This window comes from Carassius carassius, chromosome 20 (assembly GCF_963082965.1).
Source record: "Carassius carassius chromosome 20, fCarCar2.1, whole genome shotgun sequence".
Taxonomy (NCBI): Eukaryota; Metazoa; Chordata; class Actinopteri; order Cypriniformes; family Cyprinidae; genus Carassius; species Carassius carassius.
The window spans coordinates 12260217-12281592 of record NC_081774.1 but is presented as its reverse complement, the minus strand read 5'-3'; the positions used below and the strand labels follow the sequence as shown (position 1 = coordinate 12281592).

General features: G+C 35.7%; 2 protein-coding genes across 2 annotated transcripts; one reads left to right on the top strand and one right to left on the bottom strand.

The window, feature by feature from the left end:
* Positions 1 to 313: 313 nt before the first annotated feature.
* LOC132096350 (centromere protein L) lies at positions 314 to 3451 on the bottom strand. The gene is made up of 5 exons (XM_059501643.1): positions 3317 to 3451; positions 2815 to 2974; positions 2480 to 2731; positions 1343 to 1894; positions 314 to 1255 (listed from the first exon to the last, which is right to left on the bottom strand). The coding sequence occupies exons 1-5, from the start codon at positions 3331 to 3333 to the stop codon at positions 1181 to 1183; spliced, it is 1056 nt and encodes a 351-aa protein (XP_059357626.1). The 5' UTR covers positions 3334 to 3451; the 3' UTR covers positions 314 to 1180.
* Positions 3452 to 3626: 175 nt separating this feature from the next.
* On the top strand, positions 3627 to 19040 carry LOC132096348 (aspartate--tRNA ligase, mitochondrial-like). Its single transcript, XM_059501641.1, has 17 exons — positions 3627 to 4162; positions 4259 to 4358; positions 4444 to 4510; positions 4650 to 4751; positions 4838 to 4933; positions 5677 to 5800; positions 5890 to 5936; positions 7307 to 7413; positions 9083 to 9152; positions 9625 to 9804; positions 10772 to 10879; positions 11251 to 11313; positions 14314 to 14466; positions 15475 to 15693; positions 16850 to 16960; positions 17411 to 17486; positions 18578 to 19040. The coding sequence occupies exons 1-17, from the start codon at positions 3985 to 3987 to the stop codon at positions 18772 to 18774; spliced, it is 1998 nt and encodes a 665-aa protein (XP_059357624.1). The 5' UTR covers positions 3627 to 3984; the 3' UTR covers positions 18775 to 19040.
* The last annotated feature ends 2336 nt before the right edge of the window (positions 19041 to 21376 follow it).

Here is a 21376-nt window from a genome sequence, read left to right as displayed (position 1 = left end):
TGGTTTTCAACCGTCTCTACTCTGAGACTCCTCTCTGTTAAATACAATATTTCCTCTGATACTTCTGCTGTAATGATGACGAAGCAGCTGGTTTTCAACCATTTTCTTTACCAGAACTAGGAGCATCAATAGATACAATAAAAATACAGTGATTTGTGTAATTACCTCAATTTCAAGCACTCTGGTCTTAACATTTAACACGTTTGTTTAGTAATTTTTTAGCATTTAATTTAAAAACCCAGTTTTGAGAACCACTGATTTAAGACTCCTTTGATTTAAATGTCTTTTTTTCTCTCTCATATAAATTCGAAAATTCAACTTAGATGTGTGCTTTATTGAGAGACAAAAGGTAACTCAATTCAAATACATTTTGTTATGCACATCTTAGGTCCTTTTCTGATGTAAATGCTTAAATGAAGGGTGTTTTTAATGCACACCACCAACAACAGTAATCTGCAATACAGTCAATTTAAATTGATTACAAATAAGAAACCAATCAAATCCAAACTAATTTCTGAACTACCATTAGAACACAAACTTCTGCTCACCTGTTCTACCTACATGCTTTGTAAAATGTTCTACATTTAGACTGTTAGATTCTGACATTGTTGGGACTGCTAGCAAAACGTAATCAAATAATTTCAGAGGCCCCGAGTCAAAACACACCTAAACAACCAAAATTAAGCCACTATTCGTTTAGTAAAGATGACAAATATACCCAAGTGATTTGCACACTTTAAAAGGTTCACAATTTTTGTATAAAACATAAACATGTTACAATATACTAATAGACATATCAATGCCTATTTGTGTGAACTATTTAGAAGAACCAATGTAATAGTGATACATTTACACATCATTGATAATCAGGTTTATTTGTGATAAAGGAGTTGTATCACATTAACATAAGCCTAAGACTGATATGTTATTTGTCTTGATAAAACTCTAGCAAGTTAAAGAAAAGAAAACAGGCATCCGAAAACAGAATAAAAAGTCAAATTTTAAAAGCTGGAAAACGAACATAGACAGCACACACACACAAAAAACAAATATGAAACAATAAGCTTTAAAATATATAAAAGTTTAGATGTCATAGCAAAAAAACAAAAAAAAAAAACAAAAAAAAAACCAACAACAACCAAAAAGTGTATTTACAAATCTATAAAAAACAGAGCAGATTTTAGGTTGGCATTTTCAAAAGAGCAGATTCTGTCAGCAGGGTAAGTAAGGTGGTGATGTAGTCACTGTTCCCAATCTGAAAGAGAGAAGAATCAAGTTGTAACAAATACTAATGTAACTTGCGCTGAATATACAATTAATAGGTATGACACATAACAGTTACCTTGATTTTCCCATCAAGATGTGCTGATCCCAGAGCGGTAGATACTTTTACGAGTGTACCAGCAGACAGGTAGATCTTGAAGTGTCTAAAAAAATGCGTTTCCAGCCCGCTGATGAAAGACTGGACCTCTTTAATATCAATCTTGTTGTCTGTACTCTCCTCTGGGTGAATGCTGTTCCAGAGTTCCCACGCATCCTGAGGGTTAACGGTATACGAGACATCCATTGGTGGCTGTGTTGGAAGGCTCCAGGCCAGTTTCAAATGCCTGATATTACAGGTGGGATGACAACCAGTCCACAGAGCAGCCAGCCAGTTGAGAGTGGTGGAGTTTAAAGCCAAAGAACCAAAGTTGCAATCAAACGCCCTCTCGAACCAGGTTTTTACCAGTGTTGTAAGAGACTCCGCTCCACTTGTGCAAAACAGAGGTAAGCTGACAAAATCGGGAGGCAGCGACCTCAGGTACTCCGGATCACCATTGACGCATGTGAGCCAACCGCGCCAGACCACTTTCGGTGCATCTGCAGCTGCAGCAAATGCCGGTTTGGACTGGATCTGAGGGAATAAGAGAGAAATGAACATGAATTATTTTAATATTTTTTCAAATGTCATTTTATCCTGCGATGGCAAAGCTGAATTCTCAGCAGCCATTACTCCAGTTTTTCTTTCAGAAATCATAGTAATATGCTGATTTCGTGCAAAAGAAACAGTTCTTATCATTATAAAAATTAAAAACTGTTGTGCTGCCTTACAGTATTGTAGAAACTGCTATTTTTTCAGGATTCTTTGATGAAAGACATTTTGTAGCAATGTCAATGTATATATTGAGACATCAATTTAATGCATTATACTGATTAAAAAACTTTTTTGAACCCAAACTTTTCACATAACCCTTTAGAAAAGAATTCTAAAATGCTGATTTGGTCCTAAAGAATTATTAAGGTTGAAAACCGGTTTGCTGCTTAATATTTTTATTTTTGTGAAAACCATGATGCATCAGGATTCATTGATGAATAGGAAGAAAAGCATTTGTTACATCATACATGTATTACTTTTGATAAATTTAACGCATCCTTGCTGAATAAAAGCATTTATTTCTTAAAACAAAAATTAACTAATTACCAGCCTGTTCAGGCTTACCTGAATGAAAACAGTCTCAGCATCCTCATCAGTTTCAGCCAGTCCAAGAACTGCAGTAAATGTGACCTTAAATCCCGCTTCTAACCCAACTTCAACTGCAACTCCTTGCTGTTTCTCTGCTGCGATGAAGGCTGCGAGGTGTCTGGAGTATGATTTCAGCTGTGTATGTCTGAAGTGATGCAAAGGGGTGACATATGACAGCTTCCACTCATTTTTCACCAGAAGAGCGATATGCTCGGGGTCAACCTTATCCTGTAGAAAAAAATAAAGATATCTGACACTTTATTCACTCCATATCATATTGAGATGCTGTAGTAGTCTTTTGAGTCTCTTACGGTGATGAGTTGTGATTTGGCAGCCCCTCTACTGGTTGGGATCTTCAGGACTGTTAAATGCCCTGGTGTTTGCCAGAAATATGAGGGTGCTTCCACACAGCTCCGACCATAACTTTTGCTTCTCCGAGTAACAGGTCTGCTGGCGGGAGTGTTGACGGCACTGTATGAGTAATACAAGCAACAGTTATTAATGACGACTCTACTACTAATGGAACCAACAATGAACAACTTCTGTTTTAATGACAAAATATGTTACATAGCGTAGGTGTAAGCTTACAATACACTAAATTTAGGGGGTTTAAAACATTTAACTAAACAACATGATCAGAAAACATAAGACAACAGTTCAGACAACCGCTAACTTATATTAGCATTTCGCTAAATCAGTACATGATCCATATTCGTTGTATTAAGTGAGACCCGCATACGTGTTATGATTCAAATAAAAATTCTGCGCGATAAAACATTTTAAAATAAGTCCACAATCTTAAATCTGCCATACCTGCCTCTCGCCTCCATGATGAACAAAACAAACCGAGCCAAAAAAAAAGCAGGAAGAAGATTTGAACATCCCGCTTTCCCATCGTGCAATGGGGCGGAGCAGGAATACTAATCGATTGCTGCTAGTGAGAGTAATATGTATCTTTTTTTTTTACATTAAGTCGACTCTATATCATATTCACCAGGATGAGTAAATGATGTGGATAGACTTAAAAAGACTGTACATAAATATAATAAAAGTTATTTATTGTCACGTTACAAAAGCATAAATCGATTAGTTCTAATTTGATTAGTTAAGTCACAGCATTCAGTGCGCCGGATACAGTTCACAACTGTCGTGATTCAGAATGTCAGTGAAAAGACACATGGATTAAGATTGTTAATTTAGTTTAGTTATTTTTATACGCCATGTGAGGCAATTTGTATATCTGTTTGTATTTTGTAGACCGACTTAGGTATACGATTAAGGAAAGGAGAGAAAAACAAAAGTGACCGTCATTGTTACATTCATTGCAATGAAGTAGGTTAACGTTAACTGCATTTATAGGAGGACATAAACAAAACATACACAATTATGTTAAGGGACAGCTCTGGGAAGGATCTTTTCATTTGTTAAAGACAAAACAGAATACATTTAGCCAGAGACACCACGACTTCGCATACAGGACGATGGCAAACAAATACAGATTGTTTTTTCTTAGATCAACCCAGCAGGTATTGAGATGTCTGTATAGCAGAAGATCAGCACCTTCCATCAATCATATTTATTTAGCAAAACCATCTCTACCTCCAAATTCATTTGCATGGGCTCATAACTTCTCCAGAAACTGCTCCACTTACTCATCAGGTACTGTAACCTTCATTAAACTAGACGATGTATTTGTAATAGCCTTTGCCCCCATATATTTAGTGTGATATTTCTAATCTGTTTTGTGTCTTGTAGGTCAAAGCAGCTTTTCATTGAGAAGCCACACATGTGGAGAATTGTGTTCCAGTAATATAGATGAAGAGGTCACTTTATGTGGCTGGGTTCAGTACTTGAGGTATGAGACACAATGCTTATTCTTTTAAAAATTCACTGAGCCATATCACTATATCAGACAGATATATCTGTACTTGACTCTTTAGGCAAGATCTTTTTGTGATCTTGAGAGACTTCAGTGGATTGGTGCAAATTCTTATCCCACAGGATGAGGTAGCAATACACTTTTATTGCTTATTTTTTGTCTGATCATTTAATTCTGGTGCTGCTACCAACATATGTTGGTTCATTTGTTGCAGGAACATGTTTTTACTATCACAGTATATTTTTCTTTGACACTTTATTTCTTTAGTCCAAATCTGAATTGAAGAATGCTTTTCTTGGTCTCACTGTGGAGTCTGTTATCATGGTTAAAGGAAGGGTCAGGCGTAGACCAGAGGGACAGGAGAATAAGGTCTGTTCATGTGGACAATAAAGAGAAAACTTTGACACTGTGTTCAGTGTGGCATGTGTAAAATTTAAATTTTCATTCAATATTAGAAAATGTCCACAGGAGAAATTGAGGTCTGTGCTGAGAGCATGGAAGTGTTGAATACCTGCCGAAAGCTGCCGTTTGAAATTAAAGAATTTGTCAAAGTAAGTAAAAAATAGTTTTTAGTATATAAAAAAAAGTTTTGCATGTATGAAATTTCAAAATGCATTATTAAGTAGTTCTAGTTTTGCCTACAGTAGTTCTAGAGTGAATCTCACAAAGAACATAACAAGGTCATATTTCCTTACAAAATCAAAAGGGGAAAAAAATGAATACCATTCAAATGTTTGGGCTCTTTCAAAATCATTTTTAATTTATTTTAAAATCTCACCGAATGCTATGTTTTTTTTTTTTTTTTTTTACCAATAATAGTAATACTGTTACATATTATTATATGTCTTCTATTTTAATATATTTTAAAATGTGATTTATTCTTGTGATGAAAGCTGGTAAATAGATAAAAAGTAACAGCAAATCGTTAAACAGTTTTACATAAAAAAATAAAATATATATATATATATATAATATATATATATACACTATTTGCTGTTATTTTTTAACAGGGACAAGGACAAGACCTTCAGTGTCATGGAAATTGTCACAATGAAAAAAATTGTCCTAAAAATGTGAAATTTGACCTGTGTTAAAATGTGAAATATGAAGTGTTTCTTGCCAGTGTTTGTGAAGTTCAACCGTTGTCATTTACCGTGGAATAGCCAATGAATTTCATTCCAGATGGATGTTCTTTTCATAATTTATTTGAGATTATGAATTTCATAGAGTAACACTTGTTGTCCAAGTAGGATAAAACATCCCTGATATGTTTATTCTTATGTTCACTTTGAAGAAATCCGAAGTCCTCCGGATGCAGTATCGTTATCTTGATCTCCGGTCGCCCAGGATGCAGTACAATTTAAGACTGAGATCACAAATGGTGATGAAAATGAGGGAGTACCTTTGCAATTTGCATGGTGAGGATTTACAGTGGCATATTCGTACTTGTACATACATCTGTTAATGTACTGGAATACTCACTGAACATTACCTGTCTTTTCCCAAGGATTTGTGGATGTGGAAACACCAACATTGTTTAAGAGAACTCCAGGGGTAAATATTTTTTTTCTGTATAAGCCATTCTTTTAACCAAAATATAAGGCAAGGTGCTAATTCAGATACACACTATTTTTGTTTCATAGAAATCTTTGCATATTTAATCAATATGGAATCGTTCAGATTACATACATAATATGTGCTTGCAATTCAAATGCACTCCAGATGACTTCAGGAATTCAGAAATGTGACCATGAGTGTTTATTTTTTTGTTAGCTTTATTAAACTACCAAAATTGTAAATTGCACTCATAAAAATGCAATACAAAGATAATACCTACTGAGCCAAATCCAAAGAATGAGAGAAAGTATGAATGCAGAATTGTTTCGTAATTATAGAAACGTTGCATTTATGAGAGATTGTTATGAGAGAGAAACATGCTTCTGTTTCTTGTCTCCTGCAAGACACCCCGTAAGGCTTGCCCAAACATCAACAAAATAGAGCTGGTGCAGAATATTGCCAGATCATTAACCACAAATTTGTGATCAATCACATCACTCTGGTTTCTTCCCTCTGGCTTTGTTGTTCTAAGAACTTTTACATCTGTTTTCAGCGAATGGACTTTTAAAGCTTTGATACATATGTATGAGCATCTGAATGCTACTCCTGGTTACCTCGCTCTTTCTGGACACTCCAGTTTGCAGAATAAACTAGCAAACTGAAGCTGGTCATGCTTTTCATGTGACACAGCAGCCACAATAGCACTGTATAACTGATATAGGCTTATGTTTTATTTATTTTTTCCATTTTATTTCGAAATGTTTAAACATTTTACTATATCAGGAAATATCCCAATTCTCTTATATGTGAGTAAATGCATTTTGCAATAGATTGTTATTTGATCTATAATGGGTGATGGGCAAAGTAGAGTAATAGTGTAATCTGTTAACTTCACATAAAAACCAGTACTTTTACTTAAGTGCCAGATATGTGTGTCATGCCATACAATATTTTTAATATGACTGACTTTGTATTTAATGTGAATTTAATAACAATATTGTAAGTTACTATATTATAACATTTTCATTTTACAGAGAGCAAAAAAACATTTACATCATCAAAGAACATTTTAACTTCAGTCTAGGAGGGATGTGTGGATAGCTAGCTAGCTAGATAGATAGCTAGCTAGATAAATAGATAGATAGATAGCTAGCTAGCTAGATAGCTAGATAGATATATAGATAGATATGAAGTATCACTGATATATAGATAGATCATTAGAATTCAGTGAGGGGTTTTTAATGTTTTTTTTATATTTTGCATGTTACTTTCATTTATCAGATTGGCTTGAGCTATGCTGGTTGATTCGGTTCTCAGTGAGAGGCAGGAATACACAGAGTTTATTCAAGTGTAACTGTGTTTTTCAGGGTGCCAAAGAGTTTGTGGTGCCATCTGGAGACCCTGGGAAGTTCTACTCTCTTCCACAGAGCCCACAGCAGTTCAAACAGCTTCTTATGGTGGCTGGCATAGACCGGTAAAAGTCATATTTTCTTGCCTTTTTCTGTTTCCTTCATATTCACAGATTGCTGTCAGATGCTTGGCACTTTCACTAAACTCTGCCTTCACTGACTGACAGCACCTTAAAAATAAAAAAAACTACATCCTGCTGGCCAATATACTCTTGGAATCAGATGTATTCTTAGCTGCTAGCAGCTCTGAATTATGCAGAACTGCAATATTCAAATGCTGTGTGAAATGCCAGAACAGTGACATGCATGTTGAGTGTACTGCCTGATACGGAATAGAATGCTTCTTTGAATTCTAACCGCGTGTTGAAGATTTTTTTTTTTTATAATTTGGATTTGAAAGCAACTCATTTTGAGGTGGTATTAGCACATCAGTGTCTGTGTGGGGGTGCTGCTGACATGTTTAGCTTCGTGTCCAATGTTTGTGTATTAAAGGGGCCTTGGACCCATGTGAGTAGTTAACATTAATAGATATAATAGTAATAGCAGTGCACATTAAATAAATGTCAGATTTCACAGGACCTAATATATGTTCATTAAAATTTCAAATGATCAAAGACACTGTGGTTGCAGAAGATTGACACTATAAAAAAAATATTGGAGCTTAAAAAAACAATTAAGGATGAAGGATTGAGCATCTACAGCATATTTTGCATATGCAGTGATTCTGTCCAATACGATAAGCAGTATTTTTCGTTTAAGATAAAATGCAAAAAACAAAAAAATCATTCATTTTAAATTTGACAGTACATCTGATATGTTAAAGAGTATATAATAAGAGTAAATAATAACTTTTTAAGTGAGTTTGAGATTATGGCATATTTAATACGATGGGAGCTGTAATATGAATGTACAAGTAAACAGATTAAATGAACATGCACAATTAAATATCAATTGATAAACAACAAAAAACATCTGATATTGACTAATAAACATTATGGGTCCCCCTGTTATGATTTCCCCTTTTATTTATAATGCAAGTATTTTTTAATGATTATACATATTCACTACTGTTCAGAGGTTTGCTTAAGTAAGTTTTTTTTTTTTTGAAAGAAATGTAATACTTTTATCAAGCACCGAATCAGCATATTAGAATGCAATAAATTACCTTTTAAAATGCTGAAATAGAAAGTTATTTTCAGTTGTAATAACATCTACATTCACAATATTTTTCTTTTAAAGGTTTTTTTTTAATAATATATGTAGCCGAGGTGAGCTTGAGGAATCTTACTGACCCCAAATATTTAAATGGTATAGTGTATATTATTTATTTATTATAAATATTATAGTATTTTCCTGAGTGCACCTTTAAATACTTAAAATTAGATTTGTTTAGTTGAAGCAAAACCAGCTGAACAGAAGTGTGGGCAGCCACCCAGAACACACTAGTATTGTGTTGACGTTTTTGCACAGGCAGCACCTCTCTCATTTTGTTCAAAAAGCGCGAAAGTCTAGTTTCTATTAGATTTTGAAAAATGATAATGACCACAATAGTCTCATTTTCATTTCAATTTTGGCAGCAAGTCTCTTTGAATTAGTAGTTGCGCTAAGCCAGGACTGCAGGCTTGTTTCATGAAAAGTCTGTCAAAGGAAAATGATATGCTATGCATGATTTAAAAATGTCAGTCAGTATTGGCCCGCAGTCACTTACGTTCTGGTTATCTCCCACAATCTCAGGTACTTTCAGCTCGCTCGCTGCTACAGAGACGAGGGCTCCAAGCCTGACAGACAGCCTGAATTCACACAGGTAATGATGTGCTAATGGTTGAGGGGAAACATGCCGCAACACGTCTGACAATATCTGCAAAACTGGGGCTTGGTTCTGATGCAGATGAATATTGAGTGTTTCAATGAAGTAGCTCGCTCTAACTTCCACTCAAAAGGGTGAGAGTTGCTAATAGGCGTTGCAGGATTCTCACTCAGACTAAAAATCATGAACCCCAAAAGACCATTATGCTTTTGTTCAGACAGGCAGCAAAAAACTGATTTTTTGTGTGCATTTGAGTCAAATCCAATTAGTCGGTAATGTTCTGAATTGCAAAAAAACACTTGATATCTGAAACCTGATCCGAACCGCATTCAGGTGATTTGAAATCTGACTAAAATGACATTTTATACACTGTCTGAGCAAAAGGATCAGATTGTAAAAACAAATCGGATTCATGTGCAATGTGAACAAAGCATTTTCCCTGATTTCTTTCTTTTTTTTTCTCTCCTAGGTGGATATTGAAATATCCTTTGTAGACCAGGCGGGAGTCATGAGTTTGATTGAAGGCTTGGTGCATTACTCCTGGCCAGAGGACAAAGGACAGATTAATGTTCCTTTTCCCTCCATGACTTATGAAGAAGCCATGAGAGACTACGGAGTTGACAAACCAGACACTAGATTTGGAATGAAGGTGACCCCACGTTCTTTCTTTGTACACATCATCCTAGATTGGACGTAAGACATCAGTGAGGTTGTTTGCATGCTGGCCGTCCTTGGCGTTACGCTGTGCTGGCATCCTGTTTCCCCACACATCATAGATTTTCATGCGGTGCTCAACAATTAAAAAGGAATCTCTTGTCATACGTCTTCTCAATGCATTCAATTCTGCTCATAGAATTACAGTCTTTTGCTGAATCTGGGATGTTTTGGCATTTAGATGAGTAATAGAATAAATGTTAAATACACAACTTTTCAAAAGTTTGGGATCAGTAAGGTTTTGTTTTTAAAGAAATTTATAATTTATTAAAATATGTCTATTAATTAAATTATTATAAAATGGACAGTATATTTGCATATATCATAAATTTGTATATTTCAAATAAATGCTGTTCTTTTGAATTTTCTATTCATCAAAAAAATCCTGAAAAAGTATTACAAGTTTAAAAAAAAAGTAGCACAACTGATTTTAGCATTGCTAATAATAAAAAGTGTCTTGAGCACCAAATCAGCTTATTAGAATGATTTCTTAAGTATCATGTGACACTGGAGACTGGAGCAATGACCGCTGAAAATTCAAATTTGATATCATAGGAATAATTTACATTTTAAAAATATATGGAAATAGAAATAGTTATTTAAAATTGTTATAATATTTTATAATATTGCTGTTTTTACCGTAGTATTTTAATAAGCATTTATAAGTAAATGCAGCCTTGTGAGCATTAGAGCTTTTTTCTTCCTCAAACCTTTGAATGGTAGTGTATGTATTTATTTTAATTACTTTTTATTTTCGTCTTAATTTAAAAAAAGAAATATATTCATGTATATTCCATAAGACACATTAATAACTAAATATACACAAATTGTCTTGTTAATAAGTTTATATTCCCTTCATTTATTGATGTGTTTTCTGAAGGTTTTTTTTTTTTCCTTTTCAGCTTGTGGATATCACCACAGCCTTCCAGGGAACACAAATTGAGTTCATCAAAGATGCACTTCTTAATCCAGGTGGCTGCATTCAGGCCATCTGCGTCCCAGAAGGAACGGTAAGGACAGAATCTGTAGGTTCGGATTCTAATGTCCCAACACCGCAGCTGAATCTACAGTGCAAACAGTGTAGTCAGATTTCCAAATTTAGTCAGTTCTTTTTAGTGATTTAAAACTGACAACACACTCAATGTAGCCTGGTTTTCAAACAAGTAATTATTATGTTCTGAATGAATGTATCAATCAACGAAATAATTTGCCACAAAAGTTAATTCAGTATTAAATTAATTTCATTTGCACCTCAAAATAACGAAATGAATGAATAGCTGAATGTGTTGAGCATTACAATTCCTCCCATTCATATATCTCATCCCCCTTATGCTAACTCTGAAGCAGTTGAAGATAACTGTATGTGGCATTTCTTCCACAGAAACACCTGAAGGGCAAAGACTTCGAGTTCCTGAAACAAACAGCCAAGACACAGTATGGTCAGGTGAGTTGTGTTCCTTTCTCCTGTGTTTGCTGATGGAACGCCACCCGCATTCAGTGTGTGCACATCACTGGAAGACTTCTGAAATATTTATCTGAAAAGTAATCAATAAGTCAAGATGATTTGGTGGTAAAACAGTCATCAGTAATACACAGAACACTGTACTTACCCTGAGGCAAGATGGACCTCACTAAAGGGGAACAGCTTCCAATTTGCATTGTAGGCCATCCATAGAATCTTATAAAGGAAATGTTATATGGGTTTTTTCTCCACACCATATGTGACCCTGGACCACAAAACCAGTCATAAGGGTCAATATTTCGAAATCATCTGAAAGCTGAATAAATCATCTTTCCACTAGGATAGGACAATATTTGTTCGAGATACAACCTTTTGTAAATCTGGAATCTGAGGTTGCAAAAAAGTTTTGATATATTTACGGAAGGAATATATAAAATATCTTCATGGTACATGATCTTTACTTAATATCCTAATGATATTTGGCATAAAATATATATATATTTTTTAATTTTGACTAGGGCTGTGCAAAAAATCGAATGTGATTTTCATGCACATCTCATCAGTAAAGACGCTCCTGTAGTTAGTAGTATATCTTCAGCATGTGCGTTCGGATCAGGGTTGCCAGGTTTTCACAACAAATCCTGCCCAGTTGCTTCTCAAAACTAGTCCAAATATAGCCCAATCGTGTTTCCAGGAGGTTCCCCGATAAAAATTACCTCCCCGGGTTAAAATATTAAGTTTTTTAGCAGGGTTGCCTTTTTAAAATTAGCATTGTAGGTGCTAAATATCACGTTATTTGCATTGGGGTCGCTTCGACCCGCAGACATGAAAAACAACCACAGACTTGGCAACACTGGTTGGCATTTACTACACCGAGCCGTAATTCACTGACAATCTACACAAAATCGATGTTAAAATCGCAGGCAATTCTTTGTCGATTTTGAAAACGATTTTGTGTTAGTTGTCGGTAGACTACGGCTCTGTGTAGTAACTGCCACTCCACCTGAACCAGTGTTGCCAAGTCTGCGATTGTTTTTCATGTCCGTGGTTTGAAGCAACCCCAATACAAATAACGTGATATTTAGCCCCTAAAATGCAAATTTTACTAAGGCAACCCTTCCAAAAAATGTATATTTTAACCCCGGGAAGCAATTTTTATCGGGGAACCTCCTGGAAGCGCGATTGGACTAGTTTTAAGAAGCAACTGGGCAGGATTTGTTGTGAAGACCTGGCAACCCTGATCTGAACGCACGTGCTGGAGATATACTTCTAATTACTGGAGCATCTTTACTGATGAGATGCGCATGAAAATCGCATTCGATTTTTTGCACAGCCCTAATTTTGACCCATCCAATGAATTTCTAATTTATAGCTTGTAATGATTTATGTCATATAAAATTTTTCATGTTAATTCCTGTCAGATGCTTGGTCCTGAGATAAAAACGAATACTAATTTGCATCTTGTCTAATTCTGCTCTTGTAAGTGGTGTTGCTAAGGCAAAGATCTCTGTATTACTATTGCTCATTATGAGGGAACTATCACTAAAAATGAAAATTGTTGTAAAATTTTTCACCCTCGTGTCATTCAAAACTTGTATGACTTGCTTTCTGTTATGAAACATCAAGGAAGATATTTTGAAAAAGTCCCAACTTTCATTGTTCAAACACTGGAAGTCAAAGGGTCTGTTTATTAGATTTATTATATAGACTTTCCTTGTATGGACAAAAAACAGAAAATCAAAATACCTTTCTTTGTGTTTTACTGAATACAGTAAGTCATAAAGGTTTGGAACAACGTGAAGGTGAGGAAATGATGACACAGTTTTCATTTTTGAAACTTAGAGCAAGATCAGTGGTAGTTCAATTCCCAAAATGAATGGCTCTTTTAAGTCATTTGTTAACCATCCACCATAACCAGTTTGGCCCAACCGATTCCTGAAAAAATTATTTTTAAGTCTTTATTTTTGGTCAGTTGGTACCATAAAGCACAACCAGTATAGTCCATCTGATTTCCAAACAAATAATTCTTATGAGTCATTTCTTTGTCGTGAATAAAAACATGTAACACAATCAGCGTGATCTGACTCCTGTACAACTGATTCTTATGAGTTGTTTATTTTTGGTAAAAAAAACCCGGCATGACCAGTGTAGTCGAACCTCATAATGAATGACCCTAATGAGCTGGGTCTTTTTAGTGAATCAAACACAGCTTACTGTGTTATTTTGTACTTGAGGCTTGTGAAATGGAAATCCGAGAGTTTTGCCAGTAGTACTTAACAGAAAAATCAATCAATGAAATATTACCAAATTTTTTTAAGCATTATTTATCCTAACTTAACACTAACCATAAAGTGTTTATTTCACTTAACATTTTAAAAGATACATTTTGTTCACTTTTATTTTTTTTACTGCAAAAATAAAATAAAATCTCATTCCTGTCAAAAAGAGAATGTTTTTTTAATAATGGTCTCTTATAAATGTCAAGAACATAATTGTTTAATGTTTTTCAATACTTCTGTCGGTGCCAGTAGCCTTGTGGTTGTGTTTTGGGCGATCCAAATTCATGTTCTGGCATCCCCCTCTTACATTCCATTCCGTCAAGTCTTTACCATCCAATAAAATAAAAAATGCCTAAAAATAATACAGATGTTCTTCAACACCTCTGAGAGCTGACTGTTCAGCTTAGTTTTCTCACTCTAAACACTTCTTCACAATTGTCTTCTGTCTGCATTTATAAATAGAAAGTGAACTTTGAGCTAGTGTTTTTGGCTTGAACTAAATGGCACCGTCAAAGGTGATTCTCCATTGCTATCCGTTTTAGTTCAGGTCTTGGCTTGGTTTGTGTCTGGGAAACCAGCCCGCTGTGTTCTCGAGACTGATGATTGCTCAAGAGTTTGTGCCCTATGCTGTCAATGGAAATTGAATATGGGCCGGTGGAGGAAACGGATGATCATTGCTGTGTTTGCACCGTGTGTCGTACAGGAGGTGAGTGTGGCTTCAGTAAGGGCAGATGGTTCACTGAAATCCCCTCTCAGCCGGCTGCTTTCGGACACAGCCAAACAGCAGCTGCTCCAGATGGCCCAGGCAAGTGCTGGAGACCTGATCTTCATCACAGCCGGACCCCGGGAGAACGTGGTGCGTATCTGCCTGAATTTTGTTCCGCATCCTCACAGATTCATATATTTATGCTGATTCAGTCTCACGATCAATCACGAAAGCTCAGTAAACAAACGTCTACATAAAACTGCAGTTAGAACCCACGGGTACATGAAGATATTTTGGGTTGGAGTAAATAATTTTACTCCAACATCCCTATTTAATGTCCTCAAGTACCTTCCCATCAGTTTTTATGCCCTACAGTGATTGATAACTAAGGGGTTTTGGAAAATATGGCTTCAGAAGAATACTGACATGATCTAATCACTTTTAAAAGAATATTCATCTTTTTTTCCGTGCCTCGGCTCTCGCTTTGGGCTGGTGCAGATGGTGAGCTTGGCACAAAGGGAGACGGTTGTTTAGTAACAGAGCAGAGATGTGGGAGATGGCTTGGGATAACTGGCGAGCTTTGTGAGCTGAGGTTGTGGGATGAATGGTGATGTCGCTAGTGCAGAAAGCGGGAGAAATGAGAGCTGGGGGAGATCTTTCCCCTCAAATATAGTTTTAGAGAGTTAGGAATTCATTTGCATGTTCCTGCCCTCAAATACATGGATTGTAAAAGTCTCTTGTGGTGTCATTTTCAGATGTTTCATGAATTAACAAAAATTTGAGTTGTAGTTCAGCTTTTTCTCATTTTTAAAATGAGTTAGAAGTTATTCTCCAGTGATCTAGATTCTCAGAATGTGTAATCATGAATGTCCTGAAACATTCAGAATCTTTTATGTTATGTTAAAGGGATAGTTCAAACAAAAATGAAAATTCTTTCATCATTTCCTCATGTTGTTCCAAACCTATTTGACTTTCTTATGTGGAACAAAAAAAGACAGTATTTGAAAAAAAAAAGTGTCTACTGTTTTTGAACTTAAAATGAAATATAGTCCAAAATGTGTAGGTGTTTTGAGTCTGAAATCATTCACTCTTTCGGTCTTAACGATTTTGTGTAGTGCTTCACTATTTCACTATATAATAGAATGTTTCATATTTTAGCGCCCTCTGTTGGGGAAGCTGAGACTGCAGTGCGCGGAGCTGCTTGAGCGCTGTGGCGTGTCTGTTCGTGACCCATTTGTCTTTCATTTCTTGTGGGTGGTGGACTTTCCACTCTTCTTACCCAAAGAGGACGATCCAGAGATGCTTGAGTCTGCCCACCATCCCTTCACTGCTCCAGTCCCCGAAGACGCCCATCTGCTCTACACTCAACCCCAAAAGGTATGTCCCATCACATCACAGGCAGTACATCAACACAGATGATCTTGTTTAACCTTATGGAATCATAGCTTTGCATTTTGATGGAAAATCATCTTCTTTCTTCTTTTTTTTGTCTGTGTGTGTGTTTTTGACACTCAACAAGGCTGCATTTATTCTATAACAAAGTAAAAACTTTAATATTGTGAAATATCATTTCAGTTTAAAATAACTATTTTCTATTATAATATATTTTAAAATGTAATTTATTCTTGTGATAGCAAAGCTTAATTTTTAGCAGCTATTACTCCAGACTTCAGTGTCCCTTGATCCTTTATGAATTAGTCTAATATTTATTATTATTATTAATGTTGAAAACAGTTGTGATTCTTAATTCCTGTATAGAAAAAAGTACTGCATTTATATGCATTATTATAAATTTTTTTTGCTATGAAATTTATTTGAATTTGTTTGTGACAATGTAAAAAGTCAATTAATTTAATGCATCCATGCTTAAAAAAGTCTGACCCCAGAACTGTGGAACAGCAATGTATATTTTTCTATGTAGTTCTGTGTAATTTTTGCTCACTAGTCATAATGATTTATGAGTAAATTATTCTTTAGAGTAAGAGTCAAATTGGTTCGCAAATTGGTCTGAATGTTTATTTAGCGAGTTGGCAAAAATAAAAACCACTTTAAAAAATGCTTATCCAGTCATAACAATCGACTGGAAATGTAATGCAAAAAAATTATTGGTTTCATACCTACTAAAACAAATCTACTTCTGACATCCAATAATCCATGTCAAGAACTAAAGTATCATTTCAGATTATTATATCATGGTTCATCGAAACGTATTGGATCATGTCATTCAGTATAGTGGGGTTCAAAAGTGGCATCCTTTAAATTTTAGACCTAAATATACAGTATACATAACTAGATAGATTAATAAATAGTAGAATTTGTGATAGGAATACATTTTCACTGGTGGTCTCAAGCATTTTGACCCCACTATGAATTTAAATGTGCACATGCCTTGAGATAGTTGGCGATACACAGAAATAGTCTGGTTTTATCACTTTATAAGTCAACAGTCATAAGCAGAGTATTTCATAGAGGAAATTTATGATCTCGCTTTGAATTCCACACATTTCGCCCACCTGTTTATCTGCTCTCTCAGGTGCGTGGCCAGCATTACGACTTGGTGCTGAATGGCTGTGAGATCGGAGGAGGTTCGATTCGCATCCACAATGCCTCTCAGCAGCTGTACATCCTGGACACCATTCTCAAGGTAATGCAACAAGAGTTAAAAATTACACCGTGAACACAGTGCATCATTTAATGCTACTCTGACAGCGAGTTAAAGCACTTGTAATGGACGTGTCCAGATACCCGACTGCAGCATTTTCTTATTTGTGTCTCTTACTTAACACCCCCGCACCACCGACTACCCGTTCGGTCGCTGTGGCAACCCATTAAGCTATATTGAACTGCCTTTAAAGAAAACAAATGCTTTGGATCTTAAGAGCCAGGGAGAAGAAACACACATTTGGGTCGATCTTAAGATTTGTGTCTATAAAGGAAATCTTTTTTTAAGGTCTGTTTACTCTGTTGACACTAAAGATCTGTACGATTTATACATGCCGAGACTATGAACAATTCCCTTTCAAGCTGAAAAGGCTGTGAATTATAAGGTCCACTTAGTCTTTTTTTTTTTCTCTTTGTCTTGTTTGTGGTATAGGAGGACCCATCACTTCTTGCTCATTTATTGGAGGCTCTGGACTCCGGGGCCCCTCCTCATGGTGGAATCGCATTAGGTGAGTGAGCATTCAACACATGCTACCTTGGACTTTTGCAAGGTTGTTGGGGTACCACTGTGACGAAAGTACTTGTTGATTACATTCTCCTGTTGGTTAAAGTGGAACGGTCATGCTCAAAACTTACATTGCTTACTAGCCAAGAATTTTTGGCAGCTTTGTTTCAGTTTGAGGCTGTAAACTGAAGCATGAAGTGCCCTTGATCATTCGAGAACCTCTGTTTGGGTTTATTTCTGTGTGTGGCAGCACTAGAGCTGTTTTTACAGCTTGATTGAACTGTGATATTTAAATTTGCCATGTTCTTGTTTACATTATAACATCTTTAAAAAAAAAAAAAAACTCAACTTAAATTTGTGGGATGCACTGATATTATTAAAATTTAAAAAAATAATTACATGTTGCCCGATAAAATAAAGAAAATAGTTGTTTTAAATACTATAACTGAATTCAGGCATCACAACATTATAATGTATAGTGTGAAAAACTTATTTTCATTTTGAGATTTTCTTAAGATTACATTTACAATGTTATTAAATTATTCATGTTTTTAAAGATTAACTTTAACTTTTAATTTCATTTCAATGTAAAAATGTAAAATAAATACACAACAGTTCAAAAGTTTGATGGTTTTTTAATCTGAAGAAATTAATACTATTATAGAGTAAGTATGCATTAAATTGATCAAAAGAGACAATGATAATTGATTTTACATAATTACATTGATAATGTTACAAAAGACTTCTGTTTAAAAACAATTTGGTAAAAGTTGCTGAAAACTCAGATATGCTATTTTAGGAATAAATTACATTAAAATATATATTAAAATATAAATATATTTATAATAAATAAATTATTTCTTTTTTTACAGTATTCCTGTTCTTACTGATTTTTTTTTTATTAAATAATTGTCTCTTTTGTGAGCAACAGAGACTTCTTTCAAAAATATTACGGTATACAATTTTACTGACCCAAAACCTTCGACCAGTAGCGTTTATTAATTACAGATAAAAAGAAATTACATATAATAAATATGGAAACAGTATATTGTGAATTCCTAATAATGCTAAAATTTATGTTTTTCTCCTGAACAGGGCTAGATCGACTGGTGTCCATTATTGTAGGCGCTCCCAGTATCAGAGACGTGATAGCTTTTCCAAAATCCTTCAGAGGTCACGACCTCATGAGTCATGCTCCAGACTTCGTCTCTGAAGAAGACCTGAAGCCGTACCATATTTCTGTAGTCTGGCCTAGCGCAGACACAGAGGGTCAGCAGGACAACTCAGTGTAAACTCTAAATCTATGTTAATATGCGTATGATGTTCCGTTTGCGTGAGGATGCAAAACAGTTTGTGATTTCCATCAGCACCGTACGGTCGCCATCTGTGTCCTCGTCTTGTGACGGACTTCAGAGCAGAAGCAGCAGGATCACTTACTGTCCTGAGAGAATTGAGCACCATCTTCTGAGTGAAAGTGGCATCTGCGTCCCCCACAACAACAAACACTTTCTTCTGCCAGTTGTGGACTTTCTTACCATATACATGATCTGTAATTAGTGTCTTCTTCGGCAAATTGTTTTATTGCATTAGTTCCATTGAAAAACAGGTGGATTGTGAGCGTAGCTGAATTGTCCATTAGGGGGCAGCATTGATCCATTGCAACTGTTTACACCGCCCCCCCCCCCCCCCCCCCCCCACATGCCCTGCAGTGAAGTCAGCATGCACCATATCCTAATTTTTTTCCCACCAGCAGACATACCTAATAAAGCTACATTTCAGTTTCTCTCAGCGATGCCTTATCTGCAAAAGCAGATGCTCATTTTTCATGCCCAGGTACAACTACTCATTACAGCCAGTGTTGTTTTAAAGCAGACCTGCGAGTTGGCTGCCAGGCTGTGAACACCGTTCTGTGTAAGACATGCAGTTTTTGCTGTTCTTCCAATGACATGTCTTTAAGTCTTTAAATTGCCTATTTACATGACTATGTTTACGTGGAAGTACCTGCCTATGTTCTGTAGATGTTTCCATTAGTGCTTTAGAGACAATTGCTATACTGAACATTGGCTGACTGATATAGATCTCTTTATTAATATTTTATAAATGCGACAAATTGACAAAGTCAGTTTTAAAATTCTGGTTTGGGCTTTGATCCTTTTTCCTCTTAAAAAGGGATGATTCACCAAACATGAAAATCCTGTTGCAGACTGGCTTGATTTTCCTTATGTAGAGCACAAAAGAAGATATTTTCAAATACATCTTTTTTTTTTTTTTTTGTCCATAGTTTTTTTTCACTTTTCAGAATGATCTTCTTTTGTGTTCTACAGAAAAATGAAATGTGTACCATCAGCAGCAAAAACACGCACCTGGAAAAGCACAGAAAATTATTTTTCAGTTTCAGACGGCTGAAATCATGGACCAAAACCATAATGTTTATTTAGCGCTTCTCTGATGACAAGTTTTGACCACGTCAGCGTCTGTCTCGTACGCACTGTGCATTACCTGAAACAGGTATATACCTCAGAAGTGTGCACTAACTGTGTCTAAACTGTGCCACTTTTATTTAAAGTTTAATTTGATATATATTCATTTTATATCTTATATAATAAAAAACATATGTAAATAAGCAGCTGTAGTCTTTTTTCGCTGGTCAGACTGCCAGACTATTTCTGGCACAACCCTGCAGCTACTCCAGCCGTTTTATTTTTGCTGACTGAAATAAAATGATTTCCAAAATCATTTGGGAATTGTTTGCTGTGTATTTTAATCCTTTTATGTTTAAATAACTCCTGACCGTTGCGTCAAAACAAGCGTGATGTTTCTGATCTCTTAATGGAGATGCTACCTGCATGATCGGCAAGAAGAAAATTGCAGTTATCAGGGAATACAATCTTAGGCGTCATTACTCCTCTCAGCATGGAGTGCAGTCTGTTAGGTATGAGGTTGAGATGAGCTGCTCAACTCCAAAAAGGTCTACCCATGCATCATTAACTGTATATAGTTTAAATCCACAGTCATAAAAACCCATTTTTATTGCAACTTAATTTAATGCCTCATAACTATCAACAGAATTGGCAAGGTACCTCTGGTCACCTCCATTCTCATCATTCTTTCTGCTGTGTAACACATCCACTTGTCTGGTTTGCCTCTAATTGGCCTACATAACCAAAATGGCCCATGTTTTTCACTGCAAACATAAAAGTCACATAAAGGACGATGAAAATTTCCTCTGGATAAACCACATTGTTTTGCAGTACATGACTTTCAGTGATGGAAAGGTAATTATAATGTATTCCACTATGAGACACTTTTAGGCCTCCCTAATTTGTTTCTTTTTAACTCTCCCTATTGTAATCTCGAGGGACCACACTCTGTGGAGAATAAACAAAGATATTTGACTTGGAACTAACTTGGAAACATAGTAAAGGACAATGAGCTCATTGGCTGTATACTTTTTGTTTCAGAGGTTTTTTTTGTGTGCTCAGACTAAGGAAATAATTGGCTAGTTCTTGTTTCTCTTCATCAATACAAGAATAGGGTTGCGTTGCCAGTGAGATTTACATTGGTTATATCTTGAAAGGTGTGACTCACAGATCTCATTGGTTTTAAGCCGTTTTTTGTTTTTAATAAATTATTGTTTTATAGCGATTTTGAAAAGGGTATTGGGGGGGGGTAAATAGGCTAGATGTTTTTTGGCGGAGTTCCCCTGGTCGCATTCCAAGGGCTCCATTGTTGGGGTCGCCTCAACCTGCAGACATGTTTATATACAGTCTATGGAAACAACGCGGACTTGGCAACACTGTCCATGTATAAGCAGACTATGACCAGTCAACCGAGACAAGAGCAGTGTTGCCAGATTGGAAATGTCCAAGTATCGTACCAGAAGTTCAAAATTAT